A 22845-nucleotide genomic window follows, 5' to 3' on the forward strand; every position below is an offset into this window, starting at 1 on the left:
CTGAAGGTCAAAGAAACAGAGAAGTTCAAGATGGCTAAAGTGAAGAGTGTTAATTGCCTAAGTGGGATTTCGGGGTAGGTGATGCTGCACAGTAAGGCTAGACATGTAAAGAAGAGGCCAAGTGCTGCATAACTTTAAAGTCTTTGATTATAGAAGCTCAGGGAAACTATTGACAGATCTTAAGTAGGTGCTGCTACAGGATCGGATTCATTTTTTTTTTTAATTCATGTTTTTTAAAAATCCCTTATAAGTATGCAAAATGGTTTTGATGAATTCTGTTTAGATGGATGCCATAGCAATCTGGACAAAAGATAGTAAGGGTGTAGACTGGGGCAGTGACAGTGGAGTTGCCGAGAAATGTAGATAATTAAAGCTTTTTTAGATATGAAATCACAGTGACTTGGTGATATATTTGTTGTGGGCTGAGAGAGAGGGATAAATGGAAAATAACTCGGCATTCGGCCTGGTGTAGCCAAGTGCTATTGGTGGTCATTCCCTGAATGAGGAAACACAAGGGGAGGAAAAGCTCATTTTAACAAAACGACAAGTTTAATTTGCACCTGTTGGTTTCGAAGTGCCTTTAGACTTCTGAGTGGAAATGTGCAATAGGCAGTTAGATGTACAGGCATAAAGCTCAGAAGAGTTATGTGTGCTAGAGATAGAAATGCAGGCATTATCAGAATATAGATACTAGTGAAAGCCACTGGGGTGATGAGATTGTCCAGGGAGAGAATAGGGAGAATGTAGAATAAGAAAGGAAGGCCTAAGTTCTACAGGAAAATGTTTAAATGGAATGGAATGTCAGAGAGAAGGAAGAAAACCAGGAGAGTCAACAAATGAGTATGGTAGAAGGTGATACATTGTGTACACCTAATTATTAACAACTACTATTTATTTGAGTCTTAGGATGTGCTAGGCATTATGTATGCCAAATACTTTATGTAGATTTTTAAAATTTAATCATCACAATAACTCTAGGAGGTATTATTATTAACTCTCTTTTATAGTGGAAACTAGTCAGGCTAAAATTAAGTAATTAGCCCAGGGTCAAAACTTAGTAGGTAATGGAACAGAGTTTGACCACAGAAAGACTGATTCTAGAGCCAGACCTCTTTACTGTTTTCCAAAAATTGAGAATTCCAAATAGACCGAATGTTCGAAAACCAATACAGCCATATGACCTATTTAAAAATGCTTATTAATATGAGCAAATGTTTTTCATATTCTTTTCATTACAACTATGTTACAAAAATGTTTATAAAATAGGATCCCCATTCAGATATATTTGAATAAAACAACCAAGATTGCCTATAATAGTAGTGAGACTAGGAGCTTTCAAAATTAGTAGCACTAATATATTAACAAGTGTGAAAAGTAGCTATTTTTGGGTGATGTGATTATAAATCATTCTTATTTGTACTTTATGGTTCCTAATTTTTTAAATATTAATATTTATTATTTTTATAATTAAAAAATAAATGTAATTTTTGAATGCCCGCCTAATTATACTCCCAGGGGAGTTAAATGAGGTGGTATATATGAAGCATGCCAGGTATTGTGCACCTATTAGATGTTGAATATAGTGACATTGCTGATTTCATATTACATTGCCACATTATATGCTTTAAAAATAAATAAACATAACTTCAAAAAAGTACGAAAGCAGAACATAAATCACTTATACATTAATATATGGCAGCAATATATATTTTTTAAATTCTACAGCTAGAAAGTTTAATCAGAAGATTAGAATATATTTGTTTAACAACAATACTACATGCTTTATACTCCAAAATCATGTATCTTTCCAGCCAGGAGAACACATGCAATTTAGAAAGCTTAAAAATGCTGAATAAAATATTCCATTCATTCATACTTACTAAATGAAATAGTGATTTTATTTAATCCAGACTTGATTGCAGTAACCTTTCCAAGGTGGGTACCAAGTTATGGAACCAATATTTTTGCTGGAGAAGGTTAGGGTTATGGCCAATATCACTGTCATTATTTTTAAGTGGCAGAGACAGCCATTTTCCTGAGCAACCCGCTCTGAATTCCAGCATGCATGAACAGAGTTTAGTGCCATAATCAAATAAAACTTACACTGAAGGTTATCTCACATGCATTTAATGATATGCATAATTGTTATTCTACTGCATGATAATTAGGCATGAATATAAGCAGTTCTTGTAAATGGTGACAATTTGTATGACTAGCACAGCCAAACCAAGCACAAGAATGAGTCTAGTAAAATCATAGGTGATCTTGGGAGGTGAGAAGTAGGAGGGGAGTCTGTCTTCCATAGTAGAGTCTCAGAATGATATCAACTTAGAGGAAGAAAGGGAGGCAAAGGAGGATCGAGGGTGAAAGTGAAACTGCAGAAGAGGAGAGAATTACTGTTACTAGCTATGGGTTATTGTGTCCCCCTAAAAAGAAAGTTGAAATCCTAAGGCCCTGTATCTCAGAATATGATCGAATTTGGAGATAAGTTATTGCAAATGTAATTAGTTAACGTATGTCATACTGGAATAAGTAGACTCTTAATTCAGTATGAGTGGTGCCCTTGATATGTCACAGTCATATGAAGACAGTGGCTCAGGAAGAACAACATGTGAACATGGAAGTTGAGAGTAGACATGCTGCCATAGGCCATGAAATGACAGGGGCTGTCGGAAACTGGAAAAGTCAAGGAAGGATCCTTCCCTAAAGTCTTTGAAGGGAGTATGGCCCTGCCAACACCTTGATTTTGAAATTCTAACTCCCAGAACTAAGAGGATACATTTATTTTTCTAAGCTATTCAGTTTGCGGTACTTCACTGAGGCAGCCCTGGGAATCTATTTTGCAAGTTGCAACTCCAACTCTGATTCTGGGAAATTTGGAGCATTTTATACATGGGCAAATATCTGTTGAGTGCCTCCTGCTAGACTAGTATTACTTTGGTGCTTTCTGCTTGCCTAGTATTTCTTTAGTGCTAAAAAAATGCTTCTGAATAAAAAGAACAAATGAATTCTTTTGGGGGATAAAAGAAGAAAGTAATTTTATTGTTTAATGAAGAAACAGGGATTCTGGAAGGTGTGTGTGTATACGTATTTTATTTTTTTAATATAAGAACATCTCGACATCTTTGTAAATTAAGAATGAGGATGTGTTAAACATTTTCAACTGTATATACTACTATGCTGCCATTTCTGCCTTCCTGTAAGTTAGCAAAATATTTTCCCCCTTTAATGATATTATAGACTTTGTTGCCTTCAAATATTATTGAATTTTATAAGTTGTTTACTTTCATGTGAGATTTATAACACCTTTTAACGTTTCTTATGACCCACTTCATTTTATGAATCTATAAAAACAACAACTTTTAAAAACAAAAGATTTATGTAATGAGTCTGATGATTTAAAAGTAGTGTGTGAATGTAGGTGAACTTTTAAAGATGATACTTCAGGTAGCAATTAGAGGTTTTAGAAACTGGTAAGGCATAAAAAGACATATTAATGATAAACTACCCTGTCCACATCATTCATATGAATTTAGCAAATCAAAATTAAAGATAAAATATAGTAGTTTATTTGCTATTTGCCAAACTGTGGTATGATTTGGACTATAAATATTTTAAGAAAATCACACATGTACGTGTGTGTGTGTGTGTGTGTGTGTGTGTGTTTGTGTTTATCTATTAGATCTACCTTTTCTTTATCTCTCCACCCCTCCATTATCTCCATTACTTTGCACAGTACCTAGTGCATTGTGTTTCTTCTTTCCTTCCCCTGGTATCAAGGGGAAATTATGCCATTTGATATGTTTTTCTGTCACATTTATTTTCAAACTGAAAGGGAATTCTGAAAATGGTAATAATTTCATTCTTCTTGTACTTCACAGAGATTATAAACAACCACACACACACACACACACACACACACACACACACGCACACACACACGCACACACACCACTAATGATACTTCCATTTTTAATTATGTTAGGAGTGCTAACATGCATATTCCTCTTTGTAGATATAATTCCCTGAATCCAGCTAGTTTTTAGTCTACATTCATTGCAGGAGAAAAATTGAATAATTCTCTGTCTGGCTAAAGCTGTACCAGTGTTTTATACCAGTTTTTCCATTGTAACTTTCCTCTATCCCTGAGTCCAAAGAATGTTCTTTGGGAATTGTGCTGCCCCCTGGTGATGAATGGAGTAATAGAATAGAATCTTTGCGTTTAGTGGTATGTGTTATTCATTAGTAATGAATGCAAACCCCAACAGAAAGTCTGCAAAAAAAAAAAAAAAAAAAAGATTCAGTTAACAATGTGCATGTCACAGCTTTGTTCTATGATATTATAACAATTATTTACCACATCTTAGAAGGAACAAGAAAGACAAATCATAGAAGAGAGACACTTGTTCTGAGAAGGTTAAGGATTCAGCCTTCTGAACATTGCAAATGGGAAGAAACTTTATGTTACCACATTTTAGGAAGTCAGTTACTCCAATCAAAGCTTACTAGTAAGCTTCTAACAGATGAAAGGAAAACAAAACAAAACAATAAAAACTTTACAATGTTTCTTAAATGAACAGGATTTTGTCTTAGTGGATATAATATTATCTCTGAGATATCTTTCACCCTGATGGTGATTTTCAATACATACATCCTGAATTTATTAATTCTGCTTGAGAAAATGCTTCTTTTCTTTCTTTCTCAGATGTTTAAAAAGAAATTTTTACAGTTATATGCTATGGTAGTTAAAGACTAGTTTGTGGCTGCTTCATTTTTATCTCTGAGTTGGATTTTTAAAATTTTATCCTGTGCGCTTTGGGAGTAATAATCCCCAGTTGACATTCCATTACACAATGCTACTTAAAGGCTGTCTAGATGATTTTGAACATAGAATTTTAGAGCTGGCAATGACCATAGAAATCATCTTATCTAAGTCTTAAATGACTCTAGGTTAAGTCTACATATTGTATTAAACAAAAATATTACAAAATTATAATTCTTGTTTTAAAAGTGTGCAAATAATAAAAACAACAAAGATTTTTCTGTATCAACTAGTTTTTTTTCCCACACATTCCTTTTGTTTATCCTGTCCCCATATCAGTTTTATTCTATTTTAACCAATGTGTTCTTGAATGCAGATCTTCGGTTTTTGAGGGAGAATTGAGGTGGGGAAGGGAAGTCTGGCACCATTCTGTGGCCGCATTTCCAAATCTATTGAGGAAGCAAATCCGGAGAAGTACACAGACTTCACTGCACACATAGAATTGGTGTTTGTGCAGTGTTAATTAAAAAGCATTAAATAGAGTGAATGCTTGCAGTAGTTAGGGACCTCTCTGCAAAAAGCCCCCTAGCTGTTCAGATATAAATAATGTAGGCGTCCCAGAGAAGTTTAAGCAGTGCTGGTGTTGCTATGGAATTTCATTGCTTCAGAGCCAACATAATGCTTTATGCAAGTTAAAGTCCCCAGGCGACACTTGGCCCTTGATTGAGCTGACTTTTCAAAGAAACAGAAGCAATAGTACATATTTTCAACTGAAGAATCATTACTTAGCTAAGGATTGTTTTATTTCTACAAACTTAGTACCATATGCTTCTGGACTTCTATTTTCAACAATGTTTGGCACTATGTATTTGGCTTTTTTTTTTTTTTTTTTTGATGTTGAGGTTGAAAACAGAGTGATATCAATAGAAGGCAGAGAATTGGATAAAAACCAGCACAGCAGTTCCCAGTTTGTGACTATTCAGGAAAACAGACATGGTGTGCATTAGTGTTATTAAGAAGCCCAGTCTAAAAATATAACTGGCACTAGAATGAACAATTAATTCTTTACCAAAGCTATTTTTTTTAGGTCAAAAGCTGGAGATATTGTCCAGAGCAAGTCAAGCAGTAATATCAAGATGCCAGGAGAGTGTGACTGTAAATGGAACTTTGGGCTCCTCTCAGACCTCCTTCATGAGAAAGGCAGCAGTAATCTGGCCCCTTGTGCAGACACACTAGGGGGAATATGCAGGCTGTGCCCCTTAGGGTCCCCTTGGGTGTAGATTGGGAGCAAATTCTTTGGACCTGAAGTAACGTAGGGACAATTCAAGCAGATTTTTCCAGAGTAGTGCTGAGAAGGGGAGCCGGATCAATACAAGGGGAGCCGTTTTAAAGGATGAGTGGCAAAGCGAGATCATCAGAAGCCCGAGAGTTCTAAAACAGCTTATCAAAGTAAGGACATAAGAAAATAAGGATTAGAAAGTATCAGAGAAAGCGTTCCAGTGAATTTTCCTTATTGTATGCTGGCTGCATGGCTCAGGGGTAGGTGGACAGAACCAAGCTTGTACCATTGGCTGTTGAATCTCTGGTGTGAGCTGCATTAAGTAGCAAGTTGCAAAATAAGTGGATGTGGTAACTCTGAAGTTAACTGGTCTGTAGCAATTTTTTTTTTTTTTTTTTAAATCATAGGAAGCCTGTATAGCAATGTGTGGAAAAGCCTTTAGTGTCATTATAACCAATAGTCTTTTCTCTTTACTTTTAGTTTTTATAAATATAAGGTCATTTTAGGATGACATACGAAACACTTTTGATACTGGAAAAAGGTTAATATAACACTAAGCAACCATGAAATGTACAACAATTGGTATCAAAATACTATTCATTGAGGAATATGATGATATAATTGTGAGGTAAAAGGAGGCTCTAATAGCAGATGAATGACTAGTAGTTATGCCATCACTAGTCTAGCTATGTCTGGGAAATAAAAATACCGTTCAAACTGTATGAGTCAGAGAGAGGACTGTGGCTTAAGAAAATCTACTTAAAACCTTCTCTAGTTTCTGATATTCCAAATGGATTTTCTTTTTGTTATTACGACAATTTTTAAACTTAATATAATGGACAGTGGAAACACATTTATGCATGCACTAATATTTTTTAAAGCACTCAGAAAGTTTTGACATCTGCTTATGAAAACCAAATATTCTTAATTTTATAGAAGGCTGGGTAAACATTCAATTGAAAAAAAAAGTGTGTGTGTTTTTTTTTAATTCTACAAAAGTGGTGTGTAAATGTGAGATATAAACTATTAAGCAATTTAAGATGAACTACTAAAACTAGAATTAAAAAAAATATATATATTCTGGATTTAAGAGATATTAAGTCCAGTGACTTACTTTGTATTATTTTGCCTCTTAATTTTGTTATTATTATCTGCTCTGCTTGAGTTGTAGTAAGCTAGTCTAGGTTAAAACCTACAAACCTTTGTAGTACTTTTTGTGTGGTAGATACACTGTATCTGGTTTCCTTAACTAGAAATAATAGAACATATAAAATATGTTCTATGAAAATAGAATACATTTTGTATATAAATTTTAGGGACATGTAAATTGAATAAATGGTTCAGACATTTTCTAAATGCAAAAATTCTCTAGACAAGTGTTGGAGATAATGAGGGATATGAATTTTTCTAAAGACTTTAGGAGTATTCCTGTTGAGGTGAAAGGAATGAATTAAAAAGTAAAAGGAACAGTTGTGTGTAAGTTGAATTAAACCACCTTTTGATGATTTTAATAGTTGTTTGGAAAAAATAACTTTGCATTAAGGTTGAATGGATATTGTAGCAGGATCTCATTTCATGGAAAATCTTGAACAGAAAACAAGTAACTGGGATCTGATTCAACAGGTAATGAAAAAGTTAGTAATATTTAACATAATCTCCAAAGAAGAAGGCCTCATATGTATAAATAGTAGTTAAACATAATATTTGAGAATTCATATTGAAAGTAAAATCACAATTTTGAAAAAAAGAATTGGCATGCATCTAAGAGAATCTGCTAGTAAACCAGAGTTGTAATGGTGGTCGAATGTGTTTTCTACCAAGATCGATATCTAGTTAATTTTCCTATTTCTAATTAACTACTATTGGAACAAATGCAAAGAGGAGGAAAACAGGCTTGTAATAGAGTCAGCTGAATATCATATTTTTCACTCTCATTTTTTCATGAATGTAGAAAAATTTAATCATTCCATTTTTACTTAACCCATGTATTCTATTCCTTCTCTGTGAGTCACAAGATAAAAATATCTTAGTATGTATGGCCATTTTTACCATCTCGTTTCTAGATAAAAATTTTTCAGAACATCTTTCAGAAGTTACTCTTTCCCAAGATATCCAAGGTTTAAATTCCTAGCAATTAATCTAATAATTTTGTTTCTTATAATCATCTCTTAAATAATTTAGGATCAAAAAAGTTAAGATGAATAAAATTGCTTTGTAAATTATATAATACTTTATAAATGTTATTACCTGTAATAATAGCTATAATAGTAATTTAATATTAAAAATCCACTCACAATAAACTGTCATACAATTGTTAAGTGCAACTGCAGGTGTGCATGTATTTAAGCAAACATGATCTTTGAAATTGGCATGTACAAAACAATCAAATTAAGAGGTAATTATTTCTATTATGAAAAGATATTTGCTTACAAAACGATCTTTGTGATGTTCTTTAAAATTTAGTATTATACCAAAAATGACTTAAAATACATAATTTCATTGGAAATTTTTGAAGATTATGTTTATCATATAATATTGGTTAGTTTATGTGTACATATAATCCATGCTTTTGTTAAATAGACTCTTTAAAAATTTTCCTTTTAATAAGCTACTTTTAACTTCATTTTACCAGGACTTGAAAACAAATTAAGATGTTGCTGAGAATCTGTTTTCCAACTATATAATCGAGTAGTGCTGTTTAACCAAATGTTCTTAAGCACCCATGCCAATTTTCATGATATTGTTTTCCTCCTGGCAGCAGAGCATTAGGCTTGGGAATCCTTTCCATAAAGCTGGACAGTTTCATGAAGCCCTCCATGTAACATGAGGCACTGTGCCATGTAGACATAGCCCTGAATAAAGAGTCCTATTCCCTTTATGCCTCTGACTAGATGTTTCACCTTCGTTGACCACTTTAACTTATCTTGTCTCTGTTTTCTCCTCTATTTGTATAAATTAGACTTGGTGATCTCTAAAGATCTTTGTAGTTTTAACATTCTGACCATCAAACATAACATTTAGATTACATATAAGCTAGGAATTCTAGGCAGAATTCTGATACTTCAATAGCCACCAGTCTATCTATCCATCCATTCATCCAATCATTAAATACTTATTGGATGCCTATTGTGGGTCCTGTATTTGTAAATGCTGTAAATGTGGCAGTGAACAAAATAGACCCACTGTCCTTATAGAGCTTATCTTCTAAATAAAGACATAATATGGCAGGTGGTGATGAGTGTGAAATGTAATGTTTTAGAACAGTGTTACTCAAAGGGCCAAATACGTACCAATGCCAGTCTGTTACTGCTGCATAAGACAAAAATTTGTAAATTGAATGTAAGTATTTAAAACTTTTATAGGAGTGTTCAGAGATAAGCAAGATAGCCCTATGGTCAGATCTCGGCGAGTAAGTGAAACATCATGGGAGATGATATCAGGAAAGTAGCAGGGAGTCAGATAGTATCAGGATCTTGTAGATCAAGATAAGGACTTCTATTTAATTCTGATTAACATGAGAAACCATTGCAGATATTTGAACAAAGGAAATAAATTGTCTGATTTAAGGTTAAAAGACATAAAATCTTTTATATCTGATATACAGTAGACTCTAAGGAGAGTAGAAGAAAGGCGAGAACATCAGATGGAAGCTTACTGCAATATTCAGATAGAAGATGTGATGACTTGAAGTGGGAATAATCAGTCAGGTGGGGTTGACAGGATGTCAGGTGGAACTTGCAGATATTCTGAAGGTAAAGCTGATAGGAATTGCATGCGACTTAGATTAGAGGTTTTGGAAAAGAGAGGAGTAGGCTGGCTAGATTTTTACCTGAGTAACTGACCGTCTTTGTATCTATTTTCTTTATCCAGTGTAAAATAGAAAGTGAGAAGAGAGTGAGTCACAAAGGGAGGGGATCAGGGAGCCAAGTTTTTTCAGTTATAAAACTGACTTGTACTTGCTGAGATTGAACTGCTCTAAAATTCCTTTATGTTATTAAAATCTAATGACAGTTACTTACAGCACCTCTCACGGACTTCTAGTGCAATGCATGACTATTAATAGAATAACTCTGTAGTTCTAAATTTATAAAAGATAAGTGCCCTAAGCATATTAAACATTTTATTTGATTAAAATATATTACTGTTAAACACAGATCATTTAAAATGGGTATTTGTATATATCAACTAACTAGCACCAAGCTTTTGAAAGAGAGCTACTTATGATATTAGAACTGATTTGGACTCTTGGGACTTCTGTGAGTTAATTTTCTGGTTATGTTATTTAACTTTCTGAGTCTCAGTTTCCTCATATGTAAAAGAGATGATAATAATGAGGTGCTTTAATGTAATTGCTGTGTGGATTAAATGATAACATATATATAAAGCTTAGAAGAATTTCTGGCACTACTAATATTCTAATGGGATGGAGAAGACTACTAGTAATAATAATACAGTTTCATATTAATTTTACAGTAATATATTTTAAAAATAAAATTAAGAGACAAATTATCACAAGCAATAGTACACAATTTTGTATAATATCAAATAGCATGAACTAGAGAAAACCTAAAAATATATAGAAACCAGAATAATATTTCTATGTATGTATCTACGTCTGTGTACATATTATACATATATATATATACATACAAACACAAAATCATATTTCCCATTAAAATCAGGAAGAAAATTGTTTTGTCATTGAACTTTCCTTTATAGAGGGCTAGAATAACATATTTTTCTACTTTTTAGAATAACATTTTTCTACTTTTCTGTTGAATGATTTTAAATAAAAATTTTCAAGAGTTTACATTAAAAATCAAAAAAATATGCTTTTATATAAAATGTTAATGTGGTTTAAATTACAAGGTTATTTCAAGTATTGATAATAATTTGAATTAATATATACATTTCTATAAAAAATTACATGGCGTAGAATGGATATCTTTCCTTCTTCCCTTAAAAAAAAAACTTTCCTGACATAAAACATTCCAATTCAGTGATTGTCCATGTAGTGTCTGATAATCTCATTAACTAATCTTTAAGATCATGGAATAAGTAGAGAAGTTGCTAGTGATATTAGTAGTGGAATGTCTTGCTAATATCTCAAAACTACAACGTCATATTTCTCAATTAAATAAAACGAAAGAAAAAATCTTTTAAAAATCCCATAACATGTTCAATCATACAGTTATTAAGTTATCTAGAATAGAGGCTTAATTGACAATCAGCCTCAAATTGAATTTATAGATATAAAAAATACATCCATCCTATCTGTGTCAGAGAACTTTCTCTTTTTACTCTGACAAATGAATGAGGACCTAGGAAAAGATATGCATGAACCTGATTAACTGAATAGAACATTTGTAAAATGTGGTGTTTTTTCAGATGTAGTTGCTAGGGATATATTGGTAATATCATTTGCTACTGTTACAGAGAAAGACCTCCTGGAAAATATTGTGTTGCCCACCTTTTATTATACAAAATGATATTTTTTTCTGCTTCATTTTTTTGGGGGATAAGATAAATTTTGACTTTCATTATGAATCTTTTCACTGACAGTGAATCAAAGTCAGAGAAAAAAGATTTTTACAGATTTCTATTAGAATGTAATGTTACAAATATGAGACACAGATCTTATTTATTATTCCTTTCTCACTTAGCCCAAAGCCCCATATATTGTGGTTGCCCCATTAGCATTTGTTGAATAAATACATGACAGAACAAATAAATGAATGAAAGATATTGCCTTGGTGATGTCTCTCTCCTTATCAAACATCTAAGTGCAATTAGTATTTGAAGTTTACTATGTTGTGAAAATAATCACCCACTGCTCATCTAAATCTGTTTTAAAGGGACCAGACTACTGGAGATTATAGAATCTGATTTCTAGAATAATAGACTTTGGGTTCTGAGAAAACAGTTTAAAATAAGTTTAAAATATTATTCAGTATATATCAGTATCAGGTGGGTGGTTGTGTTTTTTGTTGTTGTTGTTTGTTTTTTGTTTTTTCCACCCAAAAGGGTTATGTGACTAAGAATTGGCTTCTACATCTTCCAAAATTTTGTTACAAGGTGGTCTCAGATTTTTTTTACATGTAGATTATCTGAAGATACAGTAAAAAATCTACAGTCAAAAGTATTGTGTGTTGCATCCCTTCCTCTTACCCCTAAGTCTAACATTTGCATACCTTTCTTTTGATTTGAAAAGGATATTACTTATTTAGACACACTTTTACGTTGAATAAGTTTGGGTGGACCACTTAGAGTGGTGGAATAGTTACGTAGGTTCATCGCTGCAAACAGGCACACGGACTAGGGGACATATACAACCTACATTCTCATGGCCAAGCCACATGCCCTACCTAGAATGAAGTTTATTTCACCCAGAAGAGGGGCATCTTACTGCATTTGTGCTATAGAAAGACCATACTCCATTTCTTAATGTATATCTTTATCAGTGCTTAAGAAACCGTCTTTGATATGTAAGAGCCAGCATCACATTAATAACATCTAGTCTAATTTCTTCTTTTAACTATATCTAACAGAGGGGGAGAAAATTCCCACGAATAACCACTTCAGTTACAGTGAATGGCAAAGGTCTCACTGTGAGTAGGCATCACAAGCTGGCTGGTTTTTATTACACACAAGGGGCCAGTTGAAGGCATGATAATCTAGAGAAGAAAGATGGTTGCTAATGTTTACATACTTAGCTCCCAGTGGCATTTCACCAGTTTGAAGGTTTGCATTGTCCCTCTTAATCGGAGAGAGTGTATCCAGATTCACAGCAAGACTTCAAGGAGAGCCAGATGATGGGGCAGATGGCAGATGACTAATTTGGCAAGCCTTGATGAGTGGAAATTGTTTGCTTTAATTGCTTGTCAAGTCCAGTACTTACATTCAAGTTAAGGACCTAACACTTCCACAGAAAATGAAATACTACAAAGTAAATAAGAAAGACTCTGTGTGTGTGGGAAGGGAAAGGGATTGGAAAGATGATAAAAGGACAGAAAGGGAATTATGGCAAGATAGTGAAAAGAGAGATATTGTTTCATGCAGATATAGATGACAGAAATATAATTTCTCAATCTGTAAAGTCTATTAGTTTTTTTCAGCTTTTAACATAGAAATTTTATGAGACATAAATTGAGAAAAAATACAGGAAAATAAAGGCAGGAAAACAACTAAAGGAACTGAAATTTATATATGAGCAGTTAAGTTTTGATGATCTATAATTAATTTAAAATCATTCATAATTATTTTAATTTTACTTAGCTAATCTTTGAAATACAAAATGGTAAAAAATTATAAGAATAATTCATTGTATTGGGAAGACTAGATAATAGTAGACTTCTCACAAAGCATATTATTCACACACAGGAGATAGTCATATAATTTTTATATCTATCAGTTTTTAGTATTGTCCAATGATGAGCTTGTTTCTCCTTCCAATGTAATTTAGTAGTTTAAGCATCTTTGAAGGCATTTAGAGACTATCATATAAAGAAAAGGTAAAATACAGATCAATTAAATTTTAGATGGATCAGCAAGTATATATAGTCTATGACTTGACTTTCATCAGACTATAATATAGAATGTCTGTGTATTCCCTAGCTACGGTTCTGTTAGTGAAGGTCTATGATGCAAAATACCCTTTTCACTTGGCTCAAGGATCATTTAGAAAATGTTTTCGTTAATTTTAGCAGATTCCTGTTTTATCACTTTGGGGTCAATAAAAAAGTGGTAAAAGAGAGAATATACCATAGGGTCAATTATTATTATTATTTTTTAAAAGGATACTAATTTTTGCATTAAAAACTATTTTATTTCCAGTTTTATGTAATGCAAATTATAAAACAAAGTCAGTATTTTAGTGTTAATCTTTTTCTTTAATACTTTTAAAGTTAATAATGTAGAATGCAAAAATTTTGAAATATAAACCATTTTCATTGTTTATTATTTTGAGTGTAATAACATTTTATGTACATATTTTTAAGGCACTGATAGATATTTTTAATATTAAAAAAGGCAAGTAAAATAAAAGCAATAAACCTAGAAGTATATTGATGGAATAATGCATGATTACTAAGTGTAGTCATTCTAGGAATTTAAGATTGGTTCAATATTTGGAATTCATTAATAATTCACTCTAATGAGTTAATTTTTTTCAAAAATAGCAAAAAGTACATGATAAACTTCATATTTAAATCTGAAATAAAAACATAGTAAAGGCAGATTCTAAAACATATCACATGATAAAATAAATGCTGAGCTGAGGAAAGCATTTTTCTGAAGGTTAGGAAAAAGAGAGGAATGCTTTCTATGCCTATTAACTAAAAAATTATCCTAGAAAGCCTGACCAGTACCAGTCAAGAAAACAGAATAAAAGAATAGATTGAAGACTGGATTAAATCAAGAAGTTCAAGTAAGAACTAATTATAAATTCTAAGAATTTAGCAAGGTAGCTAGGTTTAGGAGGGAAAAACACAAATAATCAGGATTTTAAAAAGATATAACAATAATAGCCAATTCAAAAACATAACAAAAATTATTCATAAGGAGACAAAAGCATACTTAGGAACAAACATATTAAGAATGTTTTATGATTTGTAAAATGGGGCATATTTAACTCTGTTAGATACACAAGCCAACTTGAGTGTGTTTTAATTTACCTACAGTAAAGTAGACCTTTTTTTTTTTTTTTTGGTGTATGGTTCTCTGAGTTTTAACCCATATATAGATCTACGGAGTCACTATCATGGTCACTATGCAGAACAGTTTTGCCATTTCCCTAATTTCCCTTATGACCTTTCAGTCAAATCCTCACTCTCTCTACCCCATCCTCTAGCAACTACTGATCTGTTCTCCATCCTTATAGTTTTATCTTTTCCAAAGTGTCATATCAGTGGAATTGTGCAGTATGTAGCCTTTGAGCCTGGCTTTTTTTAGTCAGCATAATGCTTTTGGGAATTTCCCATGTTGACATATCATTCATTCATTCATTTCTTCATTTATGCTAAAGAGATATTCATGGAATGGATATACCATAGCTTGTTTATCATTCATCTATCAAAGGACATTGGTATTTTTTCCCCAATTTTTTTGCTAATTTGTATAATTTGGCTGCTATAAAATTCATGTACACATTTTTATGTGAGCATAATTTTCATTTTTCTAGGTCTATACCTATAAATGGGATTTTTAGGTTATTTGATAAATGCATGTTTAACTTCATAACTTTACATGATGTCACAGTGTGACCTCCTCAAGAACATCACTGAATGTAGCCCATTACTTAGGGTAGAGTAAGTCTTAAATAAGTATTTTAGAAATAAGTGTAACCACAGAATTTTTTAGCTGGAAGGAAACATAAAAATTTCCAATTTGAGAAAAGAAAACAAATGAATTCAATGAGAGGAATATAATTGCCTAAATTTACATACCATGAAAGCCTTGTATTCAATTTGATTTAAAATATTGCATAATGTGCACATACTATATACAATATAAATAAATGACAGTAGCTAACACTGAGTCTATCAGTGAGTCAGACATTGCGCAAAGCAAGTTACATTCATTGACTCATTTAATTCTTACAACAGCCCTATGAGGTGGTGGTTATTATGTTCATTGTACAGATGGGGAAATAGGAGTCTCGGTAAATTGCCCGAGATTACATTGCAGGTCAATGATTGAGCTAGATTTTAATGCTGGCCATCCAGCTTTAGGTCCTGTGTTTTTAACCTCTAAGTTGGATTTTATTGTTGAGAACACTCTTCACAAAATTCCACTTTATAGATACAGAAATGGAGACTCTAAGTGGCAAAGTGATTTGCTCAGGTTCATTCAGCTTTTCATAATAGAGGGACCTGCATTTGATCCTGGCTTAATTATGATTCTCAATGACTCCAAAGTTTATTTATTTACTCAATAAATATTAATTGACACATCTACTATGTTCTGCTCTTCTAGGTGTTGAGCAAAGAGCCTGCCATCTATGGAGCTTACATTCTAATATAGAGACATATAATAAACAAGTAAACAACCAAATGTATAATGTAATTTCAGGTAGCAGTAAAACAATTATTTTTTTAAAAAAAAGGCACAGAAAACAGCATGCTATATGGGAACCTAGTACCTATTTTAAATAAGGTGATCAGAGAGGGCTTTTTCAAGAGTTACATTTTGAGCAAAGATCCGAAAATACTTTCATACTGTTTGGATTTTTTAATAAGTATGATCAGAAGCCAAGGATTATTTTCAGTGAAGAAATGATGTGAATGATTTATGCTTAAAAAAAATCATCCCTATCTTTGTGCAAAGAACACATTAATGAAGGCAAGGAGGGAATCCAGAAAGTCAATTGGGAGGCTACTGTGAATGTCCAGGGGAGAAATAGCTGTGGTGGCTTGGATTAAATGATTGTAGTAGTGGAATTGGCTAATTTGGCCACATTTTGGGATATATTTTGATCATAGAGCTGCCCAAATTTCCCGTCTCTGTGTAATTATATTAGCACTCAATAAGTCACTGAAAATTTTTCAACTTCTTACATTCTCTTTAAATATTTTATATTTTGAGATTTATGACAACTCCAGATTTTAAATGCCCAATAACATGCATTGAACTAAAGCATATTTTTTAATGTTAACATTTAGAAAGAGAAAGTACTTAGTGTTAAATCACATAGAAAAATTAAAGCATTTTTATCAGGTTATCAAATATTTCTTGCACACACATAATATACACATAGCTTATATATACTGCTTGCTTCATTCCTTACTATGTTCCTTATAAAACTACATGAGCTTTTACAATAGACCTTGGGCATTTTTCTTAATATATATTTTTCCACAACACAGGTCAAGAGTAGATGCTAAACAATTATTAATTTCTTAATTCATAGCTCACATAGGTATTTGATCTGAAAATTGGCAAAAATTTAATTTAATTCTTGTTTTATTTTTTCCCTTTTGTTGTTTTTCTTGGTTGAGCAAATAGAGTGCTGGTTTCCATAGCCATAACAAGCCTGGAAGCAATAATTGATTTTCACTGTTAATATGGGCATTGTTAATTTTCTTCATTTTGCTTTTAATATATTATCCTCGTGAACCAAATGAATAATTTTGTTAAGTAATCTTCTTACATTGTTTCAAAAATCCTAATTATAGTTTTAATTTTTTACTGAATGAGGATTATGTAGTTCATTCATTGTTGGATGTAAATCATAAGTCAAGAAGAATAAAAAGCCATGTTTGTAACTATAGCTACATTTACAATGAAATCATACCAAATAAGTGATGATTTTATTAAGGGTTCATGTATAGCTTTACTCCTGGAGTTATAGTTGGAATGAAAACTCTAGGGAGCACATGTAAATTCAGGATTTTTGAAGCTGAAACTATTGTAAGCTTATAGTTTAAAGACTTCATAACAGTGCTGGAAAAGAGGGCTGAATTTTGTAAACTCGTTTGGCTGGTAAAAAAGATTTTTCAATTCTGTTTGATAAACAGCTTTGTAAAATCAATGAAACTTGATGGGTTAAGCATTGTCTTGTGTCCATGGCCTGATTGTAAAATCGATTGACAAATGGAAGTTGTGAGGCAGTCAGTGAAGTCATCATGAAGAGAAATACAAATGATTTTTACGCATCTATCCAAACTAGTTCTTTTAAAATCAAGTCTGTCTTTCAAGATAAAATTATGAGGCATGTATTACTGATTATAGGTGGTTTGAATCAAATATAAATATACAGGAAAGCCTCACTGAGACAAAAATATTTCCAAATGAAACTGTGTGTCATAAAAACTCCAAAGACCAGAATGTTTGGAGAAGAGAATATTCTGAACAATCAGATTTTCTGTTTATTGGAAAATATTTTTGTTGTTGAAAAATATTTTTAAACATACTTATTCTAATTTTCTGATCATTTATTGAATAATGGACACTTTTCTGAATTGAATGTAATTTTCTGAATATGAAATAGTAATTGTTTTTGTAGCAATTAAAAGAATATTATTAAATGATAATGTCTTTCACAGAACTGTGCTATGTAGCTTAGCAGATACTAAATAATGATTAGTATATTGCAGCTGTCTTCAAAGAGCTTATAGCTTTTGTGGGTATCTTATATAAAAAGATTATAATAATAATATTATTATAATTTTATATTATGTACATTTTCCATACATGCAGAATGAGAAGCATGCAAAAATATATTGGTATTACAATTTTCTTAATAGATATTTTTCCCCAAATTTGTTTGAGCTTCTACAGAAAAAGTCAGAATACACTAAATATTTTACAAACCTTTTCATTTAGATTTTACATATTGACTTTTTATGATGATATTAAAGTATAGATTTTATTTCCAATTGAAATAAACTTGTACAATAAAAGTTTTACATAAGTTGCAATGTGGCATTATATGTGTTTTAGAAATGGTACGGCAAGTTTTTTAATTGATGCTTAATTAGCCCCATCAGTAGTTACATTAAAATATAAACTTGTCCTCTTTAGAACTTAAACTAATTGAAAGCTATAATTCATAAACCTGTTTAATAGTACCTTTTCTCAACAGATATTTTACAAGTTTATAAATATTTTATTATAAATTTGCTATGAGATAAGGATCACGTACATGAATCAATTGCTTCTTGTTTTCCTGCTTATGTTGAATATTATTGTACTTATCAATAGAAATTAATTTTTTCTTAGTGTTTGTTAGTTTTAATAATAAGGGAAGCTTCCACAGAACCAATAAAATGTTCAGATAATCTAAAATGATTTTACAGCTTTATTATGATTTCAATAAATTCAGTCAAACAACCAGACAAAATAGTTAAAATTACTTAAGCTCAAAGACATGTAATTTAACTGGAATTTAATCCTTTCTGTGTATAGTATTTCAGCAGCTGGGACCCAAATTCACCATTGCTGTAATGTTAATGATAATAAAACAATGTAAAATCTCAATTGTTTGAAAATCCTAATTCCTTTTAGCTCATTTCTCAGGCAGTCTCTAAGTTGTATCCCTCATTCTCATGGTCCAGAACGGTGGTTCAGGTTTTAGCCATCACATCTCCATTCCAGGCAGCAGATTAGAGGAAGGTGTAAAGAAGAAAGGCAAGTCAGGCTCCAGCCATATTTTATGTGTTGATATGTCGTCTGTCTTCCAGAAGTCAGAGTTTTAGTTATTACTTCTCATGGTTTGTGTACTGCTTGAACAAAATCTATACCATTTAATGTATGACCTCTAACCTTTAATAGACTGAAAAACTATATTATGAATTTTATAATCACAGTATGTAAAGTTAAAAAATAGATTGTGAATGAATCTTCAGAGTAAGTTACATAATACACACTAAATTTAAGGCAAGATAAAAGTGTACACTTTGAAGACACTGGAAACAGAGTTTAGTAATCATGTCATATACATTTTGTGTGACATGTATAAAACTGACAAAGGAATCATGATCCTGATGTGTTCAATTGAATGAGTTTTACTATAGATAGGAAAAAAGTCTAGACAGGTATATTCTAATAACTAAGGCTAACTTAAAGCCTGCTTTTGACTATTGACACATCAAAATAACAAAAATCAGCTTGAAAAATAAGATAGACTTTTAATCACAGTGAAAGCTTGTTATAAAAACAAAAACAAAAACAAAACAGAAACTTCCTGTCTGGATTTCTAAAGATCGTCAAACAGTGTATTTTCTAGAAATACTCTTTTGAAAGTGGAATCGTGTACCTCTAAAAGATATATTGAAATACTCACCCCCAGCACCTGTGAATGTGATCTTATTTTGAAATAGGGTCTTTGTAGATATAATCAAGTTAAAATAATGGTGGGCGCTAATCAAATATGGTCAGTGTCCTTCTCAGAAGAATAAGACACATGTCAACACAAAGATAGGGAGATAGCCATGTGACCACAGAGGCAAAGATAGGAGTGATGCAGCTGCAAGCCAAGGAATGCCAAGAATTGATGGTCACCACCAGAACCTAGAGAGTGGCAAGGAAAATACTACTCAGAGCCTCAGAGGGAGTATGACCCTACGGATACCTTGATATTAGAATTCTAGCTTTCAGAATCATCAAAGAATAAATTACTGTTGTTTTAAGCCACCTAGTTAGTAATACTTTGTATGACAGCCCTAGAAAACCAATACGTAATCTTTAGACTATTTCTCTTTGAAATCTCACATTTAAAGAAATGTTAAAAATCACTACCTCTTTCCAGGGCCCTGTAAGCTTATCAACTCTAAGCTAGTCTCCCTTCTCCCTTCTAAATGCCAAGTCCCTCATACACCATGCTGGATGGAATTCATTTGTTCTTGTTAAGAATGCAGTTTTTGTAGAGTGAATAAAGATGGATACAAATAGTAGAAACTTTACTCAATGAGAACAGTTGTTTTGCAATAGAAAAATATTATTTTTCAAGGTAAAATTATCACTTTTATCATCATTTGATTTCGATTTATTTGCATGTGTAGAATTTACTTAGAAAAGAGAGTACATTATAAGTCCAAAAGAAAATTTTGTTTAAATGAAATTAAATGTATTTACATGCTTTATATACTCATAGCAAATGTGATTAAGTTTATTTCCTTGTTGTGTGTTTCTGTACAACCTATGCCATCTTACTCTCTGTAGTTACTACATGCAATTTATGAATATAAACATAGAATATCACTTACATGTGGAAACTAAAAAAGCCAAACTCATAAAAACAGAGGAAAGAATGGTGATTACCAGGGCCTGGGGGTTGGGGGAAGTTGGGAAAATGTTAGAGTGTAAACGTCCGGTTATAAGGTGAATTAAGTTCTGATGATTATAATTAACAATATTGTATTATATACTTGAAAGTTGTTAAGAGTATATCTTAAATGTTCTTACCACAAAAAAAAAAAGAAATGATAATTACATGACGTGACAGAGGTGTTAGCTAATTATGCTGATAATCATCTTGACACATATAAGTATATCAAATCTACGCATTGTACACCTGAAACTTACACAGTATTATATCCCAATTATCTCAATAAAGCTGGAGAAAAATAAAAGCAAATATATTTTTCAGTGTGTGGATTACAGGTCTCAATGATATTTAAAATATTTTAATTCAGGGCATTAGAGTAAGTGTTGTGGAATACAGACTTGAGGGAGAGATTATTGTCATGTCATATAAAGGTTCTATAACTCCTCTTATATCTTCTTGTCTTGGCAGTGTGTGCAGGAACAGAGAATAAGCTGAGCTCTCTCTCCGACCTGGAGCAGCAGTATCGGGCCTTGCGCAAATACTATGAGAACTGTGAGGTAGTCATGGGCAACCTGGAGATAACCAGCATCGAGCACAACCGGGACCTCTCCTTTTTGCGGGTAAATCTGTCTCTTTCTCTTCTTTGTGAGTGGACAGTGATGTCACGATGCTAAAAGACAGACTAGCTTACTTGTATCTGATGGTTATGCTCTTCTGGCCAGCAGGGACCATGACTGTAGGCAGAAGATAAGAGATACCAAGCCACACCCAGGGAGAGAAGAGTAACAATGCCATCATGATTGACGTCCTGAGTTTAGAGCAGTTATTGTTGTTCTAAGAGTGATAAAAGATTCTGGCAGGGTGTAATGCATGACATTTAGCAATTCCGTCTTTTTCTGAACTGCAAGCAGGAGGAAAACTTATACTGGGGACTAGTAGAGCCAGAGGACCAATTAGATAAGAATTGGTAACTTTAGCTAGTAACCTCCTTTTCTATCTCTTTGGAAATTTTAGACCATTTTACATTACCATGTGACTGATACTATTACCTTTAGAAGAAAATGACCTCTGTTTTTTAAAAACAACAACTTTTTAAAAAGATACTCACAGGAAATTATAAGTATTTATATGGGTAGACATAAGCAGGCACGTAAACGAAGTTACCCAGAATCAACTAGAGTCCTTTTACAAACTTGTTTGGGCTTGCATTTATCTTTACTCTGTTCAACAGGCTATATTAGTGCTTTATGCCTACAGTTTCTTATGTTTTACTTTAACTGAAATAGGTATAGGAAAAATCTGAATTTCAAAGAGACTTTGGCAAAGTGAGATGGGAATGTGGTCTTTTACACAACTAAAATTTTATTCTTTACATGAGAATTAATAGGATGTATAGCATACATTGAATACATTTGATAATGTTTTCAATAATATTTACATATTTCTTAGGAGGCACTGTCTGTATAAATCAAGACAAAAATGTTTAGCATATTGATGCTATAGTAAACTATTTAGTGGAGAGTAAATTATTTAAGGAACTATGACAATTTTACTAATTCTATATTTACAATGCTTTTAAGTACTTTGAATATAATAAATATGTCTAGAAATGGTAACAACCTCAGTAAATTAATGACCTCAAAACCTAACACTATGAGGTTTATGATACCTGTTTTTAAAATTACTATCATATTAGGTTTGGTATACGGTATGAAGGTTTTTCATATTCTACTGCTTGATTGACAGAGCTCTGGTTCTGTGAGTTATATGTCAAAACTTTTTAATAATTATGATGTTTAGTTATGACATCTTTATTTATTAAAAGTAGATAGTAAAAGTTATATAAATCCTAGAATAAGAAGGCCTAAAAACTTAACATTTTTTTTCTAATTTGGACTGTGATTTCAAAAAGGGAACACACATAAGCTATCTTAGAACAGCTACTTAAAAACATGTATCTGAGTATTAGTTATTCAAATTTTCTTGCAAGCTTTTAACCTGTCGATTGATTATTTTAAGATAGATTTTATTTTTCAACAT

General features: G+C 32.2%; 1 protein-coding gene across 1 annotated transcript in view; it reads left to right on the forward strand.

The window, feature by feature from the left end:
- The window catches only part of ERBB4 (erb-b2 receptor tyrosine kinase 4), a 1016037-nt gene that overhangs the window by 373859 nt on the left and 619333 nt on the right, over positions 1-22845 (forward strand). Inside the window, exon 2 of the mRNA XM_011358660.2 lies at positions 21274-21425. Within this exon, the coding sequence (XP_011356962.1) occupies positions 21274-21425 (152 nt within the window). The remainder of the gene's footprint in view (positions 1-21273; positions 21426-22845) is intronic.

Source organism: Pteropus vampyrus, unplaced genomic scaffold (assembly GCF_000151845.1).
Source record: "Pteropus vampyrus isolate Shadow unplaced genomic scaffold, Pvam_2.0 Scaffold42, whole genome shotgun sequence".
NCBI lineage: Eukaryota > Metazoa > Chordata > Mammalia > Chiroptera > Pteropodidae > Pteropus > Pteropus vampyrus.